At 47.2% G+C, this 24,622-nt stretch overlaps 1 protein-coding gene across 4 annotated transcripts in view; it reads right to left on the bottom strand.

Annotated features, from left to right (window-relative positions):
• The window catches only part of LOC134162616 (chromatin remodeling regulator CECR2), a 104,816-nt gene that overhangs the window by 18,557 nt on the left and 61,637 nt on the right, over positions 1–24,622 (bottom strand). For 3 of the 4 annotated variants that reach the window (XM_062616660.1, XM_062616659.1, XM_062616662.1), the window contains exons 3-9: positions 14,264–14,447; positions 13,381–13,520; positions 12,768–12,872; positions 12,099–12,148; positions 9,653–9,822; positions 8,842–8,919; positions 3,921–4,077 (exon numbers count right to left, since the gene is read on the bottom strand). In XM_062616660.1, the coding sequence (XP_062472644.1) occupies positions 3,921–4,077; positions 8,842–8,919; positions 9,653–9,822; positions 12,099–12,148; positions 12,768–12,872; positions 13,381–13,520; positions 14,264–14,447 (884 nt within the window). The remainder of the gene's footprint in view (positions 1–3,920; positions 4,078–8,841; positions 8,920–9,652; positions 9,823–12,098; positions 12,149–12,767; positions 12,873–13,380; positions 13,521–14,263; positions 14,448–24,622) is intronic. The other variant, XM_062616661.1, reaches the window with a different exon arrangement.

Raw genomic sequence — 24,622 nt, 5'->3', positions numbered from 1 at the left:
TTGTACCAACTTTCTGCAGGAGCAGAATTCTGTGAAAATAATGCTCGAGGAGAGATGTCATAGGTGTAAGACCTCAGAAAAAAAGGCCACACTGGGGAACACTCAAGAGTGAAAGAAAGATGGGGGAGACTTGGCTAATGCCCTCTAGCAGAGGCTCCATCTTTGGAATATGGAAAAGACCCAAGCTCCAGCTCTGGTGGAAGAGTATTAATTTACTGTCTTACTCTGTCAGTCAAAACCAAACTCGGGATGGGGGTTGAGAGCACAAGAAAACTAGGAATAGCTACAAGGTGGATATTTCCAGGGAGGTCCATGACCAGATATGTCAAAGATCAATAAATTCAAGTCCAAATTTCCCACTGGAAGTCTCTGGGTACCATTGAAGTTGGAAGGACATGACTTGCATCTACAGAAGTTCAGGTTAGATATGAGTAAGAAGTTCTTTGCTGTGAGGGTGGTGAGGCACTGGAACAGGCTGCCCAAAGAAAAGGTAAATGCTCCATACCTGGCAGTGTTCCAGGCCAGGTTGGACAGAGCCTTGGACGACATGGTCTTGTGTAAGGTGTGCCCATGGCACCTTGCCCGTGACAGGGGGTTGAAACTGGATGATCTTAAGGTCCTTTCCAACCCAAACTATTCTATGATTAAATTGCAGTTAAGAGATCATCTGCATCTGTCCAGGCACAGTTCAGTATTTCATGCTTCTTTTGTAAAATTAGCATCACTTAGATGACACTGTAATGGATGCTTAAGTAAAAAAGCTGAGAAAGACATGAGGGCATGACTTGGGCAGCAAAAGGAAAATCTCATGGGAACAGAAGCCACAGGGTAAGGTGATGCACATTTCAGAAATAATCAAGGCCTGCCAAGGATTTGGTCTAATAAACTGACATGAATCAGGGAGCACTACCCTGGTACCAGACTGGAGCTCAGTCAGGATTAATGGCAGGTCCCCCTACACAACAGGTGATTAACACAGCATGTTAAACATCACTGGCAGAGCTTGTTGCCACGCTGTTGGCCTAGGTTGAATCCTACCCAGCAGCTTTCAAAATCTCAGCGTTGTCCTAAAAACAGACAGAAAGTCATGTGCAAGAGATAATGCTGGAGCAGCATCTGGGAAGAGAACTGGGAAACTCTAACCCACTGTTGTGGAAGGAATCTATAAAGCTGCCTTAACTCATAAATTCAGGAACAAATAGATGGGCCCCACAGGAGGTTTGCTACTTGGGGTGTGCATTGGCGGGAAGTGAAATCCCAGAGTGGAAGCAGGAACATGATCTAAAAACAGCACACAGTCCAAAAGAGGGAAGCAGGTGAAGCGCTGATGAAGTACATCAGAGAGCAGATATTTCACCTTGTGTTTTATATCTCCCCTCTGCAGAACACCTTACAATATTAATGTTAAATCCCAAACAGACTGCAAAATACAGAAAATCTTTGCTACCCTAAAACCTCTGTCAATGGATGTCCAATTTTAACAAGTCTGATGCAAGCAAGATAATGACTTCATTTCCTAACCACTTTCTGTCCATCATAAGAACTGTCATGGAAGTAACTGTTAATGGCAGATGTATTTGGCAATAAGGAAAGATGGCTACGAGGCCAGTTTTACCTGGAGAGCTGCCGTTTCATCTAGGGATGAAAAAAAAATACTGCAGTGACTTAACTGAACAAGTCAGCTATTTATATAACCTTTCCAAACAGCTTTTGCACCAGCTCAAAATGGACACTCCTGACATAGCCTAAACTGACTAGGGACAAATTTAAACTAAACTGGAATTGCACAAACCAAAATAAAAGCATGTCTGCCAAGAAAAGCATGAATGTAGCTAAATTAGCTTAAAACAGTTTATTGCCCAATCCCATGCCAGTTTCTTTGAGTGGCTCTCTGGTGGCTTTGCATCACCACAGAATCACAGAAGGTTGAGGTTGGAAGGGACCACCAGATGTCATTCAGCCCTACCTCCCTGCTCAAGCGTGGTCACCTGCAGCACATTGCTCAGTATTGTGTCCCGACAGCTCCTGAATACCTCCAGGGAAGGAGACTGCATAACCTCTCTGGGAACCCTATTCCAGTGCTCAGCCACCTTCACAGTAAAGGAGTTTGATCTCATGTTCAGGTGAAACTTCCTGTGTTTTAGTTTATACCTGTTGCCTCTTGTCCTACCTCCTGGCACCACCAAGAAGAGTTTGGATACATCTTCTTAACATCCGCCCTTCAGATACTTATATACATTTATTAGATGCCCCTGAGCCTTCTCCAGGCTGAACAGACCCAACTTTCCCAGATCTTCCTCATACAAGAGATGTTCCAGACCCTTAACCATGCTAGTAGCCCTTTGCTGGACTTGCTCCAGGAGCTCTGTGTCTCTTGTACTGGGGAGGCCAGGACTGAACACAGCACTCCAAGAGAGGCCTCCCCAGGGCTGAGTAGAGAGGGAGGATCACCTCCCTCAACCTGCTGGCAGTGCTCTTCCTAATGGACACAGGATACCATTGGCCTTGTGGGAAACAGAGGCACACGGCTGGCTCATGGACAACTCATCCACAAGGACCCCCAGGCTCCTCACCATAGAGCTCCTTTCCAGCAGGTCAGGGCTCAGCCTGTAATAGTGCATGGAGTTATTCATCACAAGGTGCAGGACCCTGCACTTGCCTTTGTTGAATTTCTCTGCCCATCTGTCCAGCCTGTCTAGATCCTTCTGAACGACAGCACAGCACTCTGGGCTATCAGCCACTCCTACCAGTTTTGTATTGCAGCAAACTTGAGGAGGCATTCTATCCCTTCATCCAAGTAATTGGTGAGCAAGTTAAACAATACTGTACCCAGATGATGTAGTGATTGAATTTACCCAGAAAAGGACATGGCTTATAGTAGAATAAGAATTTTTTTACAGGTACATTTATCTTTGCAGCTCTTCTGGAACTTTGAGATTAATATTGTCTACACGGATGGAGAGTTAAAGCACAGAGGCTAGGCAATTTGCCAAGGTGAGAGAGATATATGTGGCTGATATTGAAGGCTAGATGATTCTCAGTTTAAAGCACTGGATTAGCTAGGACTGGCAACCAGGACTATATGGAGGCCAAGCAAGTAATTGGATTTTCTAAAGGTTAAAAAGGTAAGCAGGTAAAAGAAGCTATTCTTAGATAACATCTGGTCTGCTAGCAAACATCTGGTAGCAGACTGTTTCATCTTGGAAAGTTTACAAGGTTTGCATGAACTTAATCCTTTTTCCTTTTTGGACTCTTTATCCATTTAAATATCCACAATTCTGATACCACCACACATTACCACCACAGCTTTTTGAAGACGAACGGCAAAAGCCCAGCCAGCCACTGCAGCAAAAGCAGCAGATAAAGGAATCCCCATAAGGGAGACTGGCAGAGAGAAGGTGGTCAGAAATGAGCCTGCTCTTAAGACACCAGTGCCTACATGTACTGGCTGAATGCCTGCTGTCTGTGGCTTGATCATATTAAACACAACACAGCTGCTTCTTGCAGAACAGCTTAAATCAGCATTTAATTCAAAACCATGAAAAAACAAGACCAACACCTGAAGCTGGCACCCCTGGCGCTCTATTTAGCTTGGTCCCCTCATCTTTAGTTCTCCAAATAGTAAGGTCAATAGCAATACAAAAATACTACTCTTGCTACCCCCAGCTGGGACAAGGGGAAAAATAAGCATGGTTTGAAGATAACGCAGCTGAAGAATGCACTAGAGAGCAGCCACCAATAGTAAGGGAGATAGACAAAGCAAAAGAAGTTGCCGTCAGACCAACTTATCCAAGGTAAGCGCCAGAAAAGATATTCCTGTTAGCAGGTCTGGCAGGGGAGGGATGCAAATGGCAGATCAAGATCTCAATCTCGGCTTTGAAAGCTTCCCCTCCTGCTTCACACTGGCCGCATGCACGTACCTTCCACTGCTTTGACCTTCTCCTCCATCTCTCTCTTCCTCTCCTCCTTTAGCAGCTGTTCTTGCTCCCTCTTCTGCACTGCTATGAGGATTTGGCGTTCCTCCTCTTCCTCTCTGCGCCTCTGCTTCTCCATTGAACTCAGCACATTTGGGTTTACCTGTGACAAAATGGTGCAACAAACACTGTAATGCATAGGCTTATTGAAGTCTGAGCAGAGGCAGGTTTACCCTGAGCAAGCATTAGAGCATACCTACAATGAATGGCTGGGAGGAAAAAAGGGGGGAAAAGAAAGGATGTGTGCATATGAATTCTCTGATGAAAAGCAACATGTAGAGGAAAGTTATTTGTCAAGCAATGAAATCCTACTGACACAGGGACAAAGGAAAGAGAAGCGATGGGTTAGACAAGCCAGGGATGGATCGTGTGTATTTCCCTTCTGGGCAAAAGGGCTGTTGACACCCTAACACAACACCACTACCCCTTCCAGCGAGCGGATCCCCAGGTTGCAAGCATGAGCAAAAAGGAGTATTCTGTTGAACCTGGCCCTGCTATAAACCACAAAGTACTTTGAATAGGAAAAGAAACTGGTACAAGGTATTGTTTGGAGTGCTTTCCTTTCAAAACAAGACCAGCCATATTTATGCACGCTAATATCCCTTGAACTAGCTCTTGTTCATTTGTTTGGCCAGTTTTCCTGCTGGGTCCCCCAACCAGTTTTCTCAGTCAAGGATGCCTGAACTCTTTATTGCCCCACTTCCTCACCTCTCCACTGCCAGAAGGCTGCAAGGCTGTGCTTGATCCTACTGAGACCGTAAGCTTCCCAAACCAGGGTCATCTGCTCCTATTTCTCCAGTAAAGTGCAAAGTACGTATATGGCAGTAGGGAATTACCTTTATTAGCTGAATTTAATTATAAGGCAAATGAATTGTTCATCCACCAGCCACTCCCACCTCATTGACTTCTGCAAGACCGGGATATGCGTGCCTTATCAGCAGGGAATATAAACTGGAAAAGAACAACGGGCCTACAGCTTTCTACACCTTCATTTTCAGGGAATAACCAGCAACCACCACTTAAGGCAGAAGGCATTTCCTGAGGATTAGCAGTCAGTTGGAGTCCCTTGGCTGCAGCTCAGACCATCAACTTCTACAGGCCCATTATTAATCCCCTGAAAAAAAATCTGGCACCATAATTACTATTTTGTCCTTGTTTCATTGCCCAGAAGTGAAACCTCAGGATGTTTTGATAAAATGTTGTCCGGTTTCACAGTACATTCATTCCCCCCTGCCTTCCCTTCCCTACACAGCACTGCCCTATAATCTCCCTTTGCAGCTCTCCATGAATGAGCACTGTGTATTATATCCTTTTTTCCAGCAGCAACAATACATATTCAGAGAATTTTGCTTCAACCACGAATGGCCACAGAGAAGTGTCCAAGAGAGAGTGATGGGACCCTTGTTAACATCAGGACATTTAGAGACAGACTGGACAGCAAAAACACCTATTCTGTGCTGATCTTTTTGGGTGGAACGCACAACATGATCTCACCATAAGGGAACTCTGCTTATCTTCTTTTCCTTTTTATATCTTTGTCAACTATTAGAACTTCACGCTTCCACCCCTTCCCAAAGAAAACCATTCTGTGACTTCACATGCTTTTAGATTAGCCAGCTTCTCCTCACATTCAGTCAAAAGTTAATTTCTCATCCCTTCACTCCATCCAATTATTCCTGGTTACGCTCTTCTGGGTGAACATAAATTCTCCTCTTCTTCCGCCACACTCAAGCCTTTATGGGCTTCCTCAGACACTTACACAAAACTCCCACGTTTCTGCAATTAGGATAATGTTTCCTTATAAAGCAATCCATCCAGCTCCCTAATCATTTCAGTTGTCTCTCTCAGACCTTTCCTCCAACAGATCAATATCCAAACACCAGGGTGCCCAGGAATGAAACTGCTGTGCCAAGTACAAGAGGTCAAAAACCTGCAGAACTGAGTTCTACATTTCCACTTCTGATTGTTTCCATATCCCTTTCTCAGTTGCTCTACCATCTGATTTTCTACTCCTGTATTGCAAACAACTTCCTTTCAGGTCTGATCCTGACCACCATCAAGCAGTTTCCTCCGAACTTTCTTGATCAAAAGAAAGGTACCAAAAAAGTTAGATTCTACAGCAATTAGAAGAGAAAGAGGTGAGCATGAACCAGCCACCAGAAGTTGGTACACCAAGATATTTTATTGAGGATGTGACCATCAGCCTTTAAATTCTCCATCCAGTAGATCTAAGCCATCCTGGCATGCCACACTGATTTCTTCAATTGCTGGCGCACAGCTCAGACCTTCCTTTTCCCTGAATTCATACAGCTTCCACCATTCTTGTCCTATGGACACATGAACACAACATCCAAGCTGCAGTGCTCACACCAGGACCTCTTCAAGCCTGCAGAGTGCATTCAGCACCCTATAGTGACACAACACAGAATCCATAGCACATTCCAGATCAACCCACCAAAAATATAGCATTAACAAAGCAACAGGACAATTTGAACCAAAGGAGAGGATGTCAGCTGAATTAGGAAAAGAAGAAAGGGAAAAGCAGAAACCACAAACGCAGTATAGTGAGCACCAAGAACTGCAACAAACATCCACGACTGCGCTCGCTCCCTGCAGTGCTTGCAGGACATCAGCAATGCTGGCATGGGCTCTTTGAGATGATTCAGACACATAAACAACCTGATTTTCAGAGGTACCTTCTGCCTGGTGTCCCACTTAAACCCATTAGGGATGAGTGTGCTTAACTCAGGGTTAAAAAGCGTAAGTCAATACAAACAAGCAAACTCCTATCAGATGTGGTGGAAGCAGACGCCTATTGGAATGATAAAAACAAGACTCCAACACAAGTTAAACTTCCTTCCTGACCAAAGAGGTGCCAAAGGGACGCTCTCCAGCTTCCTCCCCACTCCGAGGATAAAACCTAACCCTCTCGTGTGACTGCAGCACCACCATCTCCTTCCCTCCGCCAGAGAGCACTCCAGGACACAGTATCTCTGCCTTCCCCCCAGGGACCCCGAAAGGGCCAAATTTATGCCTTTTGCTTTGCTCTCCAGACAGTGGATATCAGGCTTCAGGGGCAGAAGGCCAGGAGGCTCGGGTGCCCTGGCCCCCTCCAGCCACACGTCCTGGCCCCTCATCCTCCAAACCTTCCCTGCTCCAGTTTCCGCAGCACTACCCTAATGAGGGTGCTGCTCAGGCGGCTCTTTAATGAGGAGCTAATCTGAACCACCTGTTGAGAAATCCCCCGCAGGATTAGGAGCCTACGGAGCAGTTATATCTCAGACCAAAGCAGCATCCAGCTCACAGAATCGGGAAGAAGGCGTCACCCCTGCGCCAGGCTGAGGTTTTCTCCCCCAGACTCGCCTGCTGCCCACCCTTCACTCAGCAAACAAGCCATCAGACATGCTGGCACCTTCCCCGCGCAGGGATGACTGCCACATCCTGCCGGGGAGCTGGCGTGAGCATCACCATCCTTGCGCTGGCTGGTTCCCTGCACCCCGGCGCAGCGGGTGCCAAGAGGGCCCCCCGCTCGCTGGAAACGTTTCACTGGCCCACAGGCAGCAATTAACAGCCCTCTGCCGCAGCAGACCTGGAGCACCTGCGGTACTGATTAGCATCATTCAGGCTCCATGTGTTTCCCACTCCCCTCCTCCTCTGGGATTTCTGCTGCCTGTGAACAAACACGTGTCCCTGGGCTTCCTGCATGGTGGGCCTTGCAGAGAGCAATTCTGGCCCCAAACTGACCATCGCTGGGGTTGTATTTTCGTCTCGGCAGGCTTTTATCTACAGCATGATGAGAGGCTCTTCCTTCCTCTTATTTACCTATTCTAAGTAATTATATTTATTGTGGAGCGCTGTACTTTCTCCTTTGTTTTGCAGGAACCCCTGACCCTGGCTCACGTGGAATATTCCCTGCAGTTTAATTTCCCAGGGTTTGACAAAACACCATTTCTCATTAATCTACAGCAAGAGATTATGCCATGGCCCGATAGAATCAAGCCAATTTTTTCCTGCAAAGCTAATCCCGTGTTGCCTGACCGATTACTTTAGGTAGTAGTTGCCAGTTCAAAGACCCCCCATCTCCACTGTACCATGCCCCTGGCTGTGCCAGCGTGACTGTTGGGGGCTGTGTGGTGAACTGGATCGGGAAGCTGATCTACGTTAAAAATAACCCTGCCCAAAGAAAAAGGTTATATTTAACTTCAGCCATTTTCCTGGGTCTGGTTCACTGCACAGCCCCGCAAGCACCAGCGCTGTTACACTGATGCGGTGGAGAGGAGATGAGGGTGAAGAGGCAGGGAAAGAGGCGTTTCAGACGACAAGGCTGCAGTTTGATAAGCATTTCTTTAAGCAGCCGAAATCTGACTTCCATTTCCAGCTGACCCCCTCCTCTCTCAGCTCTGTCCTGCACCAGTCATTCTTCTTTCCCTCCGTGCTATCTACACCCTCATGTGTTTGCAGCCTCACGTTTTCCCCTTGGCTGAATTTCTGTCATTTCCCTTTGTAAGCCGGTTCTTCTAGCCCTCTCATCCTTCTTCAACTTTTCTTTGAACTGCCTCGAATGTGCCAGCACTTTCATTGAAGTGGAATTCCCCAGACTGAGTGCAGATTTCCATATGCAGCTGCACAGGAGTCTGTGGCAAGGCCGGTTACCTCTGCGATCCAGAGGGCAGCACCTCCCTGCTCGCCATAGAAACCCCGAGTGTCAGCCTGCCTTTGACGGGCATTACCACCCATCTCTCTTTCAGCGCAAGCACTTTCAAACGACTCCTTCCCACTGAATAGTGATGCTGCGGTTTATTTTTTCCCCCAGGAGGCATCTGCTCTCGCCTCCCTCCGTAGTCCTCCCCCTCGCACCCCCCCTCACCTCCTGCTTGATTGGTTTGATGGGCTGATGGTCAGACATCCACCTGGGAGAAAATTCTGTCCGCTGCAGACGCTTCTCCTGAAACAGGGTTGAGAAGTGAGGGAAGGAAAGAGAGAGTGAAGGAAATTAGGGCACATTGGTGATACTGGCAGGAGAAACTCTGGGGGCTAGAAGCGACCATGAAATCCCTATTAGCTTTACAAGGGTAGAAAACAAGCAAACTGAACTCAATCCAAGAACATCACGCTGACTGCAGAGCACATTTTACAAAGCCATCTAGCCGAAGGATCCTGTGCCAAATCTGTCCCACCTGAAAACATTCAGTTGATGAAGAGTACCCTTCAGGGTTTCGTGGCTCTGACATAGCAGCTCGAGCAGCCACTGCCCCCTTCAGCAGAGCCAGCTGAGAGAAACAGCAGTAAAAGTAGAATCACAGCAGTTTGCATAGAAAAGCTAGGCTGTTCAAATCAAAATCAAAGCAGTTCAAAAGCAGATAGATACCCTGCTAGGAGAAAAGGGACAAAGAACATGGCTGAAGACAGTAACCTCTTCAGTCATCCTACCTATACTGCCATGCAATCATGAACCAGATCCATAAGTATCCACTCTAGCCCTGCCACTCCACTGGGGAGAGCCTTTCTCCCCATACACAAGCTGAATGGCTCCTGCATCCACAACACTTGCAGGCTGGAGGCGGCAGGAAGCAGGACAGGGTGACAGGCTGCTTGAATTTAGCTCTCCTTCAATCAGCAAACGTCCATGCTCTTGGAAGCGGTCAAAGGGAGGTAAACAGGATGTCATGTCTCCTCACCTTCTGTGCAATCATGTTGCAGATCTCCGGCAGGAAGTCTTCACTCAAGAGTTTGTAGAGCTGCCGCTCTCTAAGGGAAGTTCTCTCTCTGAAGCTCTCTGTGACCTGCCTCCACTCCTCTTCCGTCTGACACAGCAGCCACCATGTCCCACGGCCAGGCCCTTGGGACCCTTCAACGACATGAAAGGATGTTATCTCCACAGCAGTTATGAGTAACAGCTTTTCTTTATCCCTTCTCTTCTCTACTCAGGCCTCAGGAAGGGCAAAGGGTACTGCCAATGGCCACTGTTATGGGAAACATGCTCTTTGCTATAGACTCAAAGCTCTCTTCGTCCACCAGAAGCACTGCTACATCCCCTAGCAGCACTAGAAAGTGATGCCAGGACACAGAGGAAGCACACAGGTGAGGAAATAATGGTGCCACTTTGCAACACATGGGTAGTATGGCATCCCTGTAGCAAACCTCCATTCCAGTTATGACAGACGAGAAAAAAGGGTTTGTAATGGAGTCTGTCAGCTAGGGCAGAACATAGGGTAATGCAAATGTCTGACAGTCTGGCAGCAGAATAAAAACATCAAAAATGAATGTTATTTGAAATAACCTTTTTCTTTTAGCACTGCAAACCTTGGCTGCGGTGAACAAAACCTCCCATTCTCCCCAAATGAAACATTTTGTTTGCAGACACTTGAAAGAACAGAAGAGGAACAGAAAAGGAAGTAAAGGATGGGGCTCATCGGGCTGCCAGATGAGGGGGAAGTTCCAAAAGTTCACATCCCATCCCTGCTCAACCCAGAGTGGGGTCTGAAGCAGATCACCCGCTGCTCTGAAGCATGTCCCAACTACCAAGACACTCAGAGCTGTTCTGCCTTGTGTGAAACATTTGAATATTAATTGCAAAGGAAAGGCTGTCTCGCGTGGTGGTTGGAACACCCACCTGGAGAGGGGAAGTGTGGTTCCTGCTCTGCAAATGTTTACAGAGCAGAAGAACCTCATGGGTTACAACTTGCATGCTTTTGCCCCAGGACACTCTCTAAGCAAAAAGGGCTGTGGCCCATTTTGGGGGAGGGGGAAGATGTTGGCTCAAACTCCTTCAGGCTGAGGGGTTCTTGGCTCCCTCTAGACTTTTCTAGAGCTAACCACTGGCTACTGGAAAGAAATCCATGGTCACTATCCCCACAGTGGCAGATGTCCTGCAGCTTCTCACCTCATTTTCAAGCAAATTAACTATGAAAAATACAGGGAAGAAAAAAACAGAGCCTTTTCTCTCTGAACCTGACTCTGGGCCCTTTGTGGATCTCAGCCACCAGTGGCTCTGTCACACAAGCTATCAGATTGCCCCAGGAAGACAGGAAAGCTGTACTGTCCCTTCCAGCCACCTGCTCTCAGTTAGAAACCTCCATACCATAGTGGGTGTGCTAGCTCCAAGTAACAGGCCAGCCTATAGCTTAACCCACCATTGGCTTCGGCTCCAGTTAATGCACTGGGGACTGGTAATCGAGATGGCAAAGGACCAAACGTGTGCTGGTTTCTGTCTCCCTGGCTATATGAAGCCATTCCCTGCCCACTGCAGTGGGGAGCTTACCTGCACACTGCATCCTTATTCCCCCTCCCTTGCCAGCTGCCTATGGCCAACTCCTTTCAATAGCAAGCAGGACTACAGCACTGCTTTGTGCCAGGAGATTACTCTGCAGCTGAAGTGGCACAATTTGCTGGAAGACAATGATCTGATAAAACCCTCAGAGCCTCACGTGCATCACTCCCAAGCAGCCGCCAGGAAATCTGAAGACAAAGGGCAAAGGGAAGGAGGCATGGCAAAGACAATGCCACCCTTGCCTTTTACTGTGGGGAGATGAGCAGGCTGAGCTCCTGGGTTATGTAGAAGCCACTGGGTGCACATGTATGACAAACGAGTCCCAGCCCCCTCAAACTCAACATTCTCATTACATTGCCAACTTAACTTTTTCTGCTTGCTTTGTTAACCCTTAGGTGGGTATCCCCAAGGGATTATTTACACAGTTCAGACACCCAATGGCACAAGGAAGGAGAGGGGAGGAGAAATGAAAAGCTTTCTCCTTCCTTATCTTGGCATTGTTGACCCCACTCTCTTTCCAGTCCAAAAAACCTCACTGGCTACAAACAGGGGCTTGTGCTATTCACAGCCAGTTTCCATCAACTTCACTTGTGTAGGTCAGCCCCCGAGGCCTAGTGTAACCCAATAGGGTAGGTTTCTTCATCCCAAACTAATCCACGATAAAGTAGGAAGCCCGCAGGTGCCCAAGCTCCCAGCTGCAGGGCAGCCTGTGATGCCAACCCCTCCTTCCAAACTCAGCCCCAGACACCAGCAGAGACTTTCCTGCTCCTGAGAAAGGCATCTCTCTAGGCTTTGATGATTCAAGAGTCATGTTAGCTGATTGTATCAACCCTGACCAGGCAAAATCTCTTTACCATTTCTTATCTGAGTCTCACGGATTAGCAAGTTCTCTTCTGCCTTCTCCCTGCCAAAAAAAAAAAAAGAAAGAGGAGTGACACAATAAATATATTACTTCACATCATTGATCAATTCATAACCAATTCTGAGGAGAAGAATGGGGAGCAACTATTCAATGCACAGCAAAACCATGATAAACACCATCATGCAGAACACACACATGTCCAATATGTATTTTCACATATATATTTATTCATAGCTTCATAAAATTTTAAGAAGTCAAGGCTGGAGTTTGGCAAGAACAGTATTTCAATTCTCATGGGAAGCAGCCCAAAATCTATACTGGCTCAAGAGGCCAGGATTTTTGGATTCAAGCATTACACCATTGAAGTATTCTTTATTAAGAGCATATCCCCTAGCACTGCTCAGAGGAACTGCATCCGAAGTGAGGTGGCTGGAAAGTGATACCCACTGTTCCACCACACTTGGTATCCAGCTCACTCAGAATTGTCTTTGGAGAGTGATCAAAGTACCCACCAAGTCTGAGCTTGCTTCACTTCAGAGAAGCAATGAAATTATGGCTGCTTGGTATACACATACTTATTGGGGGAACCCCAGAAGTACATTATACTTCCCTATACATATATATGCATTTCACATCTATTGCAGGAACACCCTTTCCGTACCTCAGCAGGTTTTCCTCCAGAAGTTTTTTCCGCTTTGGGGGTCGCCCTCGTCTCTTGCCCGTTTTCCCAGGAACGTTTGGGGTGTTAGTCTGCCCCCCGCATCCCCTGCGAAACAGCAAACCCACCATGAAATATCTGCTGAGCAAGGGCTCATCATCCTGTGGCTGGCAGGATGGAAGACGGGCAGGGAAGTCAGAACAGCTGCTGGGAACCCCACTAAAGGAAGGGATTAAATCAGAGCAGCAACAGGACAGGGAGGGGAGGAGAGAAGGGATTCCCACTGGCTGGAAGCCTGATCTGGGAGCCGCCGGCACGGTGCGGGGCAGACGGGGAGGAATGCAGTGGGGCAGGCAGCATCGTTCCCACAGCAGGCTCTCCTGGTGCCACAAAGGCTGCAGGCTGGCTCTGACACAATGCACGACGGTGGGGCAGCTCGCAGTCTGCTTGGCAATTCCAATCTCGCCCACATTGCCCCAGCCCTCTCCCAGGCTCCCCCCTGCAGCCCCCTGACACAACAGCAGTCAGGCGGAGTCCCCTACAGCCAGGCTGGCTGTGCCGTGCCCCCCTTGCCCCCTGCACCCAGACACAGGGGGAATGCTGTGGGGACTGTTACCTGTCTGGAGCCAGCTCTCCATTGGTTTTCGCCTGCACAGGATCCTCCTTGTACATCCGCGTGCCATAGAAGTACCAGTACAGGGCACCACTGCTGTCCTCGCCCAGTGGCTCCACGCGGAGGCTGTCGGCATCCAAGCCCTGTGCCCATCGGGAAGCCCCCCACCAGACGGTGACAAGTTGAAAAGCGGCCACATTGTCACACAAAACATGATGACACCCTCCGCAAACACCTCCCTCCTCCCCTCCCACCATGCCACAGCAGCAGTACAGCTGCTCCTCCAGGCCAGAGCTGGGAAAATGTTACTCCAGGGGGAAGGCGATGTTCGCTCTCTGTGCAGGGAGAGATTGAGATTGGCATCTCTAATTTGAATGGCCTCTCTCATTTTAACATTTCATCTCTGGTGCTCCTGACAGGGAAGGGCTAATTAGAGCTGGCGACAGTCACACACAGCCCTGAGAAGCTCCCTCCCCCCTGCCCGCCATCACCCTTCCCCCAGCTCCCCCACTACACTTCACCCCCATCCTTTCATCTCACACCATCCCTCAGCAAGGCAGTCTCAGCTCTCGCAGCCCTGCCATTACCATTGGAGCATCTCCAAATTCACTCTTCTCAGGAAGAGTAGCCAATAAAGCCAATTTACTTAGTGACTCCCATGTTACGAATACATCCACTCAGGATGAGGGCCCCAAGAGCAGTCCTGAGTGCTTGCCTTGGGTCCTCTGCAAGGCAAGAGAGGAGATGGAGAACTGCTGACCCACTGCACCGGTACCAGTTACCTGGTGTTAAAATGCATTTAATAGCATCAACCCTTCTGTTCCCAGGCAGATTCACTGATCTGGCCCAGCTGCCCCATTTCCCCCTTCCCTGCTGCCCAAAGCACCTTGAGAAGGTCGAAGACATCATCTGCATCGAGGCGGTAGTCACAGAGGCGGTGCAAGATTTCCACCCGGGTGCGTAGAGGCAGCTCCTGGAAGGTGGACTCCCGCAAGGGGTTGGGTTTCCCTTCCTCCAGCTCCCAGCGGTAGTTGATGATGTCCTCCAGGTAGCTGTGAAACGTCTGGGATCTAACCAAGGAAACAAAGTCCCACACACTCACTGTAGTTTGCCACAAACACCTGGTGGAACCAACAACTTGAACGTACACAACACAGACACAGCTGACACCTGAAGGAGAACCATGCCCCACAACAGCTATGGTTAGGTGCATCTCTACAGAGTTCCCAAAACACAGCAATCTCATTGCAGCACCATGGGATTTCACATTATACACACAGAACTTACAGGACTCTGCATTACTGTTATTTCTTTCCAACTTGAAATAACAAGCTAAATATGCTAGCTCAGCCCCATGGGCTGTGCCTTTTGCTAGCACCAACATCAATCTTTTACTAAAATAGGATGCAACGAGGCCAACAAGCCTGATCCCCTTCTGTCTCTGCCCAATTCATGTGGAGACCCTCTTCTTCAGCTTTCCATTTGCTCCTCACATTTGCAGGTAGCTAAGCCCTGCTCCTCTTTCTGCCTCTTACGTAGATTTCTATGCCCTGGTTCAATGCCCTGCCACTTTCCATAGCTGCTTGAGTCCTACTCGCTTTGCTGTATGCTTCCTATATTCCTGTTGTGACCCCTATTTTCCCCTCTGTCCCTAAAGATGCTGCCACTTTCTGCCTGTTCCTCCATCAGCGGCTCTGGCAGGACATCTGCACAGCCCAGTTAACACACACAGCTTGGATTCTGCCATGCAACAAGGCTCATTCATGCAACATGAGTGTACTTCTCAAGCAGGGCTCAGCCCAGAGGACTGAAGTCTCTCTAGTCTCCAAGATGATCAAGTTGAACACCTGAGTTTTTCATACACATTGCTATTAGAATGATCTTTCTAATCTTCTAGCTGGGCCACATTAAGTCTCCCTTCCGCTCCCAGAAGTTCACCATATAACCAAAGGAAACACACATTTCTTGCCCTCATCTGGCATTCAGGGTAAATGTCCCCATCTGACACACATTAGACTGCTGATGGAGCTTAAGGCTAAAAGAACTCCTGTCTATATTAATGAGACTTGAGGCCCTTATTCTGACTGCTGAAAATTTCAGGGGAGGGAATAAAAAATGGCTGCTGAGGCCATGTGTCCCTAAATATAAAACTTCCCAAAGATCTGTTCATATCACTTTGAGTCCTGAGACTTGCCAGGCTCTCTCAGCCTGCTTGTGTACCCTGAGCACAGCTAAGGGGGACCCCCCCATGCCCCAGTCATTCTTGCACACACGGGAAGTCCATATGCCAGCAAGAACACCACTGGGTACACATTCCCACCAGCTCTCAAAAAGGCAGCTCAACTTGATAGGTTTTTGGCACAAACGGATTACTCTATATGATTAATGGAACCATGCCAGTGCTACAGAACTGTGTTTGCCTGAGAAATTGCTAACTACTACAAAAGCTATTATTTTTTAACAAAGAGATGGAGAAGCACGATCCAACTGGAGAAAGGTTGTTAAAAGCCAACCAGAAGTTAGCTATTAAGAAAGCAGGCTTCATGCCTTTGGTAAAGACTGGGTGTCTTTGAAAGGACCATGACCAGACAGTGACTGCAAGAATGAAGGAACAGATACCACATAATTCCTCAAGCTATGTCCATCTGGCAGCATTCCTCTTCCTCCTCAAGTGGCGAGAAGTTGATGCTACCACCCTGCAGATCAGTCCTCACTAGCCTGCTTCTTCCTGACGTCAAATGCAAGCTGACCTCCCACAGATACCTCCTCTCACCGGAGGAGCATTACCATTCCTCTGGTTGTATTTAACAACAGTTGCTTGGATGTAGCTGGATCTAGTGCCTTCTGCAGTCTGGAGTTTGCTATTTTCTATGTGACATAAACAAAGCATTAGCATTTCCAAGAATCATTGCTTTGCCCCACTAATATCAGCAATGAAACAAATGCAACTTGAAACGGTCCCCTGCATTGACAAAGTTCAGCCAGCAAAGGAGGACTGACTGTTTTATGAAATGATTTCTGAGCTGCCTCAAGTACTAATTTTAGGATAAAAACTAACCTCTTTTAAATGAAATATTCAGTGCACAGTACACCTACCTGAAGTAGCTGTGTGCATTCCCAGGGTGCCTTCTTCATATACTTCAAGAACCCAAATCAACTTCCAGCAAGGACTTACAGCTTGGCAGAAAGTGTGATACTAGATTCTCTTTATAAACTTTTTACCTTTAAGAATACTGTTTGATCATACACAGCTTAAATGTTAGACATTTACTGAAGCCATTGATTAAAACAAAAATAGACAGATTTGACTAGCTTTCAGAAGAGAAATAGTGATGAGAACATCCTTTCCTGAAAGCAGGAAAGTAGTACCTGTATTGATGCTGGGAAAGCAACACCTTATTGATGCACAGAAGGAAAAAGACTGTAAACTCTCACAAGACATCTGAGTTTCAGCCCCCAACTTCAATTGTTCAACCCTATCAGAGCTCAAGACAGAAGATTATTTTATCAGATCTGATATAGAGGCTCTGGCTATTTCCAAAACAACTGACTGAAAAAAACAGTTTCCCTAGGACCCTGAAAAACTAGTGGGAGACATGGTATGCCAGGAAGAAGCAACAAAAGCAACAGGGTTTTATCTGCTCTTATTTTTCTGGCCATCCCCACCCCCCTTTCTTTTTTACCCTAGGGGAAAAAAAAAAAAAAAAAAAAGGAAAAAGGGAGAGCCATGGATCAGACAGATACTTTTACCACTTGCACAAGTACACCTACCTTGCTCCAGCATTTTGACTCCTCTCAGAGAAAAGTGATCCAGAAAGCCTTTCAGTTCCAGAAGATCATCTGAAGTCTTTGCCTATGTAACTCTGATTCCCCCTGGGGACTGGCTCTGTTGACTTAACCAATTTGGTTTGAGTTTGACTTTCACAGAAGTGGCTAACACTAGAAATTTCCTCCATCCACCCAGTGTTCAATACATTAAAAGCTCTGTTCTCAAAAGTACTTTTGAGTTCCTACTCCCATCCATTTTCAAAGACAGCTACTGTGCATTTGTCGCTTTGAATAAGGATAGAAATGAGAACCAGAGATGGGAACCAGATGTCTCAAGGCATTCTCAATCACTCTCAGTCTTACCCAATTTATATTTTCCCTCTTAATGGGGACCGGCCTCTTTCGTCCAGACGAACGCGGGGTGCTCGTCTTCAACCTGTCTGCTGCACCTACGTTTACTCTCACTTAGCCTGGCTCTATTACATTCCATTTATAAATGGTTTCTGAAACAGCCCCCTTGGTTTGGAGAAGAAAATGTGCAAGTAGTACAGCAGTCTATGAGAAGCCTGCCCTTGGGGTCCTTCCTCACACAAAGCAGAAATGCTCAGGAATGTTTAGCATTATCTATAAAAAATAAAAAACTTCATATCCATAAGATTAAAAAGTCAGACAGGAATTGCCTGGATGCAGTCTGTCAAATACTCTTTAACTGCTCATTAATGTAACAGTGATACACCTGCAGGTGTGGCAAGTCCTACAGAGTCTCTGCTACAGTTGAGAACCTCTGAAAACCCTTTTGCAGGCGGGAAGAAGGCAGAAAGGAGATCACTGAGCTAAGGAGGCAGATGTATCGCTTCTCCTGAGGTTTGCAGCATCACTGATGTAAAAACTCTCAGCCAATGGAGGCAATGTTAGGTCAGCAATATCCTTTCTCTACAAACTGGTAGTATTCCCAAGGAGGATGAACTGGTACACAGACACATTCTGTCTCAGGATACATATCCAAAGGAAAATCAAGTCCCTCCTGAAAGTAAATTGGCGGTTCTAAGAATAGCTATGAAAAATTTGAGATTGTGGACCACAACTGTCACTGTATCTCAATCTTCTACCTCTCCCTGCCATACAGCACAAGCCATCTTCCATACAGCTCATTAACCAAGGACAACTATTGCAGAAATCACCTACAAGAGGTCAGAAAAGCTAGAGTACTCTGTAACTGTAAAACTTCACCCTTCCCACTGTCTTTCTTCCCATCCCAACTTCACTAGCACCATTAATATTTCAGAAAGCTGAGACAAAGTGACTCACTTGTCACAACATCCCTTACTTTGCAGCTGCCACCCAATGCGCAAAGCAGTTTGGATAGCTGTAGTGGGGAAGTGGTGGAATAGCACATGTGTATCTATGGGATACATTCCACATGGGTGCAGGCGATTTCTCATGAGCCCAATGCAATTCTTAGTCTTGTCCCTGGCTGTGCTCTGAAACCACATGGTCACTGTCAGAGGTCCCTACCTTCTTTTGCAATGATTAGAAAGGAGGTCAAAGCTGAACTGTACATGTGGCTGAAAGATTAAATCATACGTTGGAGACCCCTACACATATAAAAGAAAACCTGGGGCACAGGGAAGGATGTGACCTAACACCTTGGTGTCAAAGGGGAGGAATAGCAGCAGGCAAGCCACAAGAGTCCCAGTGAGGTTGCAGCTCAAGTTGCCTGTGATCTTTAGTAGCAGCTGCACAAGAATCAGGGCATAAAGACGCCGGGAACAAGCTGAAGGAGGGGCTCCTCTCCAACATGGGTATCAGCGTCCAGAACAAGCCAGAGAAATGATACACCCCCTGAGAGCTCAGCGCTGCAGCCCGGCCATCTGCCACCCGGCTGCTTCCCAAAGAGGGAGGTTTCTCTGTGCTCCAGGAGAGGGGAGCCGAAGACTCCTCCCCCGGCCTGGTGATCCCAGTTCGGCAGCCTGCCTTCCCCATAGCTTCCCCTGCTCGCAGAAGAGGCACGCTGCCCATCACCCGGGCTTTTAGCATTTGGGGTCATGCTCTGCTGCTGGAAAAGGAGCGTGGCCAGTGTGCGCATCACTGTGCCCAGTTTCCCAGAGGGGCTCCATGGGAGACCTCTGGAAGAAATGGTGAAAACTTCACAGGGTTGACAGGCTATAGGACAAATTTAGTCAGAGCTCCTGGTGCATACGAAGCAAGGAACAGCTGCACTCGCAGACCCCAGCCCCACAGGCACCCTGTAGGGCAGACTCAAAGTGAAATTCCTTCTGAGTGAACCCAGCAGCATTGGGGCTGGAATTATGTGTACACACACACACACATGTATTTTTTCATCCTTATGCCCAGAGGAAGCAGAGCCACTTGTGCTTTTAGTTTTAAAGTCTCCAAAGTAAATCAAATCTTGGCTGGGAAGCTGTAAACAAAATCAAGCCAAACAAACAAAAGCAAAACCAAACACTGATTCAGTGAGAGAGTCCCTGTGTCAATCTGCACTTCCCGCAGGCAGTGTGCCATGGCCCGACTGTGGAATTACTGTCACAGCACACTTCCCTATCTGGTCTATTGCTGCCAATTTTGTTACAAGCCCTCCCGCCCCCAGTCCCCTCAAAACAATGAAACACACCCTCCCCAAATCAACTAAAAAAAACCCAACCATAAACCCCCCCAGCCCTTGGGAGTAAATATTGGATTAAAAGAAACATTAGGGTAAGGAGCTGGAAATACCGGAGATAAAAATCTCTCAACAATGCTCAGATACTGCTGGCACATACAAATAAGCCTTCTCAAAGCTCAGATGCCAAATAATTGCCTGGACCCACTAGCTGGAGTATCTATCATGTTGACAGTGTTTTAAGTCTCTTGTTTCATTTAATTTACAAAATGCAATGGAAGAGTAAATACTGGAACGCTCTGGAGCTAAAGCCACTGGGAAAATGGCAAGCCTGACCTATGTCTAATCCCAGACAGTATATTGTTCTGTATTTGAGATTAAAACCAAGAACCCTGACAAAACCAGAGGATGGCAGAGAGCAGGAATAACAGCAGACCTCCTCCACCTCCTGCCCAACAGCAGTATGTGGGAGGAACATGGAAAACAAGACTGTGAGAGCTCAGCCCTTCCCTCAAAGACTGTTTAAACATGAATAGGATTACTCTCACAGTTCATTTTACAGAGCTGGCCTGAAAGAAAAGTAATAGAAGTGATAATTCTGTCTGGCAAAAGCTTTAAAAGCTGAAAAAGACTTGGGTTCCGTCAGCCACCCAGCACAAGCATTGCTTTTACAAGGTTGTCAACATAAATATATATAAATGAAAAAAGACTCATTGGGCATCTAGTTCACAGCACACAAGAGAACTGGTCTTGTCTCGATGACGCCCGCAGTTAAAAGAAACAACAGCAGCAGCGACCAAGGTCTGATCAAAGAACAGACGTTTTATCGTGGAATTAATTTTGTGGACTGAAGATATTTCACCTTATGGGCTGGCACCTTTTTAAGTTCTGAATTGGCAAAAAGGCACCAGCCTGGTGTTGGGAGTCACTCAGGTGTTAATGAGAGCATTAACTGGCAGATGGCATTCAAGATATGTCTCCCCTTTCCAATGAAGGCAGCTTCTTTGCTACAGCAGAGATCAGGAAATCTTCATCCTTAACAAGCACACAATGCTTTGGCACAAAGGCAAGCCCTCTGGAAGGTAATGGGAAGGATTCAGGGTTTGCTGGGATGACCTCAGTCAAACATCATTAACAGGGTCAGGAGAAGCAAAGCCTGTTTCAGAGGAAAAAAAATAATGTAAGGGCCCCCATGATCAATCTATCGTGGCTTGTCAGAAAGAGAAAGCATAGGCTGACCTTAGAAGCAATATGAGTTACTACTACCAGCCTGACCTTGAGCTCTCATGTAACAATGGAGACTTTTTTTTTCCTACTGTATTAATGAGCTTTCTTATCTGAGGTGGGGGAGGAAGCTTTATGGACCAGCTTGTACTTCACCTTCGAACAATTTACCCCACTGAGAAACCAAGTCAGGCATGACGCAGGGAGGGAAAAGATACCACCTCATCCTTTTGTGTGAGAAAAGGGTTGGATAGGTATATTTCCTTCCAAGCCCTCTGCGTGCAGCTTGCTCAGAAGGTGTGCAAGCCAAAAGAAAGCATATCGTCCTCAGACCATGGGCGGGCTTGTCATGAGGACGATCAGACTGGCAAAGGCTCAAGGGCAACAAGCATCTTGAAGGGTCTCTCCTCAAAACACTTCACTGCAGCAGATCAAAATAACTAAGATGGAGGTACAGGAATCATGATCTTAAACTTTAACATCCACATTTCATTTCCAATTCAACTAGCAGTGCCACTGCTGCAACACCGTCCTGCACCACTGGTGGGGACAGACTCACAGATTCTAGCCATGGAGTCTGGAGGCAAGCAGTAACTCCTATTCACACCACACTAGTAACAGACCTAAGCAAGGTCCTACCCTAGAGTAAAGCCCTTCTGACAGAGGAAACAAATACTCAAGCTCATCCTGGTTTTCCGTGCCCTGTTTTGATTCATGCCTGGAGAAAACCAGGTGGCCTATAAGTCGCTGTGGAGAAAAGGAAGACAGCTGCTGTTAACAGACCCTGAATGAGACCACAGAATGAGATGGAGGAGAATCCAACTGAACTCACCAGAGCTCCAGAGTGAAGTTTCTCCTCCCAGAATCAGAGAGATAGGAGAGATTGCTGGAGCACAAGACCTTCACAAGGCATGTACAGTCCTGCCTCTTGTCCTTCACTGCTAGTTAGAACCAGTTTCCTGCACGCATATATGGCTCAAACCTCAAATTATTCTGTGGCTTACCTGTGCGGCCATCAGGAGCACTAGCAGTGAAGGGGGGAAGAAAGACACCTGGCGACTCGAGCATGTGGACTGCACTGAACTCTACACCCAGTGACCTTTGTCTTCTTTGTGAACACCAGAAGACATTCTTTCTATATTACAACCATGGTTTTGTTTCAAAGGTCAAAAAATATAACCGGTTAGCAATTATTAAGTAGTAGTAGCTCTTCCCTAGTCTGGTCTAACTCCTGGATTTGGCAGTCTGAAACATGAATGACCAGAGGTTTCCACATCCATGAAAGAGAAAAGCAAGTTTTCCAGAAAAGCAAAGGATAGCAGAATGATTTCAGCACCCTGATCTCTGCCCCTCATGTGTTCACCCCGTAAGTTTCTTCCAGAGCTCAAATGTGGCACTGAGACCAACCCCAAGAGTAAGCTGAAGAGATGCTTGGAGAAGACATCAGTGTTCTGGACCCTCTAACATGATAAAACAAAGTTAGGACAGGAGGTTCTCCAGCAGAAGGGCTGCTAGATCTTGCTAAGGAAATCTAATTTACATGGTTGGATACCAGGGAATCCACTGCCTTCCCAGCTGAACGCCTGAAGCGTTCATGTTTAGGAGTAAGGAAGAATCAGCTAAGAAATTCCAAGGCCGTCAGCAGCTTAAGAATACTCCAGTCCCGCTTCTTGTCTTCCTCCATCTTACCTCGAGCAATCTTCCATACAATAAAAACTGGGGAAGCTGGAAGGGGAGCTGGCAGATAGGTTGTATCCCACAGAGAAGCAGAATAGGAACAGCTATGGAGCGAGGCAGTGTCTCCAGGGAGGCAGAGAGAATGGAGAGCTGATGTAGGCTGTCTGGTCTAATAAGGGATCACACCACAGGAGCATGTGCTGGCTTGACAGAAGCAAGTGCAGCCACTTAACCTAGGTACGACAGCTGAAGCAGGAGCCTTGCTTTGCTGCCACCAAAAAAGGGGAGCACGAAGGAGGAAGGGAAGCCATGAGGTCACCACAGCTGCCCACTCTTCAGGGACATTCCAAGTCTGCTCATACAAATGTTTCCCCCCAGCCAACAGCAGAAAAACTAAGTAGCCAAGGAAGTTTCTAGCCTGGGCTCCTTAGCACTACCAGGCTCCAACTCTTGAATGAGATGGAGATGTCCTTTTATCTGCTGTGAGCTGATACGTGTTACCTTCTACTGCTTTTCTCTCACATGAGGGACAAGAGGCAGCAAGTCCACCCCTCCAAAAGGAGACGCCAGCTGTAGGAACTGAACTCATCTCACATGCCAGCATGGCAAAAGGCATGTTCTGATCTTCCCCAGCTTCCTATGCTCCATGCTGCTTCTGTGATTTGTCTTTTATCTAGCAACCACCCTATGCATGACACTGCATGACACTGCCAGTGGGAGTGACTCGTTTGTTATTGTGCTGAGAGAAGGCAGAAAATCAACAGAGATACCGGCACAGATACAGCACTGTCCCACACTGGCCTTTTCTGAAAAGGCTCTTCCCTTCGGCTGGCAAATGCCGGGGACAAGCAGGAGTGCTGAGATAAGTGTCTATTTGATCTTCTCTTCCCCCATTTACCCTGGCTTTTCACTGCTTTATGTTCACAAACCGCCAAGGCAGCTAATCAGTGCTCTGTGACCCCTGTTAATTGGGCTGTGTGAGAGAAAGGCAGCACCGGCAGGAGAAATCACACATACCTGTTACTTTGAACTGTCCTGTCATTTTCTGTCTCCCTGCTTGCAGGAGCTCCAAGCACCCTTCTGTGAGCCAGGGCTGCTCTATTTCTGTCACCACCCCCAGGATCAGCAGGAGGGGCCACAGGTGTTACCCATCGTTGTCCTACCTTTGACACCCCCAAGAACAGGGATGCTGTTGATTCTCCTTCTGCATAAGAAGGTGAAAGTGATTTTTGGTGCAGGAAACACAATCTGAAGGCGCTGATGGCCCTCCTCCACCTATGCCCAGCTGCTCCTCACTCCCCTTGTCTGCCTCTCTGTTGATCCCCCTCTTCCTCCCCACCACAATACCAGGAACAAGCTAGCAGATGCTCAGCATCCATCTCCCTGTCTCAAGAGACCAGCAGCCTATCTGGCCAAGTAAGCCAGAGAAAGAAAGCAATTGGTGTGAAGATGTGAAGCCATTGGAGGAAAGACAGGTTGGATTTGCCAAGCCCAATGGATTATGCAGTACTTGGAGGATGAGGAAGACACATATGGTTAACTAGATGCACACTAGGTGCGGGGGCCTGAATTTGATTTTTAGGTAGGAACTAGGGCTGCTTGTGTGTTTTTGTTGTTTGATTGAGGAAAGGAAGAAATAGGGATAGAATCATAGGATGGATAGGAGTAACAATAAAGTCAGAGCAACTAGAATCATCACGTATGGTAACAAAGGAAGACAAAGTCCTGCAGGCAATGGGGATGAGCAGGAGGACATGTACACTGCCCAGATGGATAAAGAGAATATTAATGGGACTAAAATAAAATATGATGTCTACCTGTTTTTGAGTGCTAGCTCAAACCTTCTCCTTCAATCCCAGTCTCTGCACAGTCTCCATGAAGGGAAGATTTGTGCTCTCCTTGTATGCAGGGTTTTGGGATAACGGTATGGACAGAGGAACAGGAATTCCCCCCACT

This window comes from Pezoporus occidentalis, unplaced genomic scaffold, assembly GCF_034315485.1.
Source record: "Pezoporus occidentalis ecotype Australia unplaced genomic scaffold, CSIRO_AGI_Poc_V1 ctg19, whole genome shotgun sequence".
Lineage (NCBI taxonomy): Eukaryota > Metazoa > Chordata > Aves > Psittaciformes > Psittacidae > Pezoporus > Pezoporus occidentalis.
Note: the sequence above shows the minus strand (reverse complement) of the source record. Positions and strands in the feature narration are given on the sequence as shown.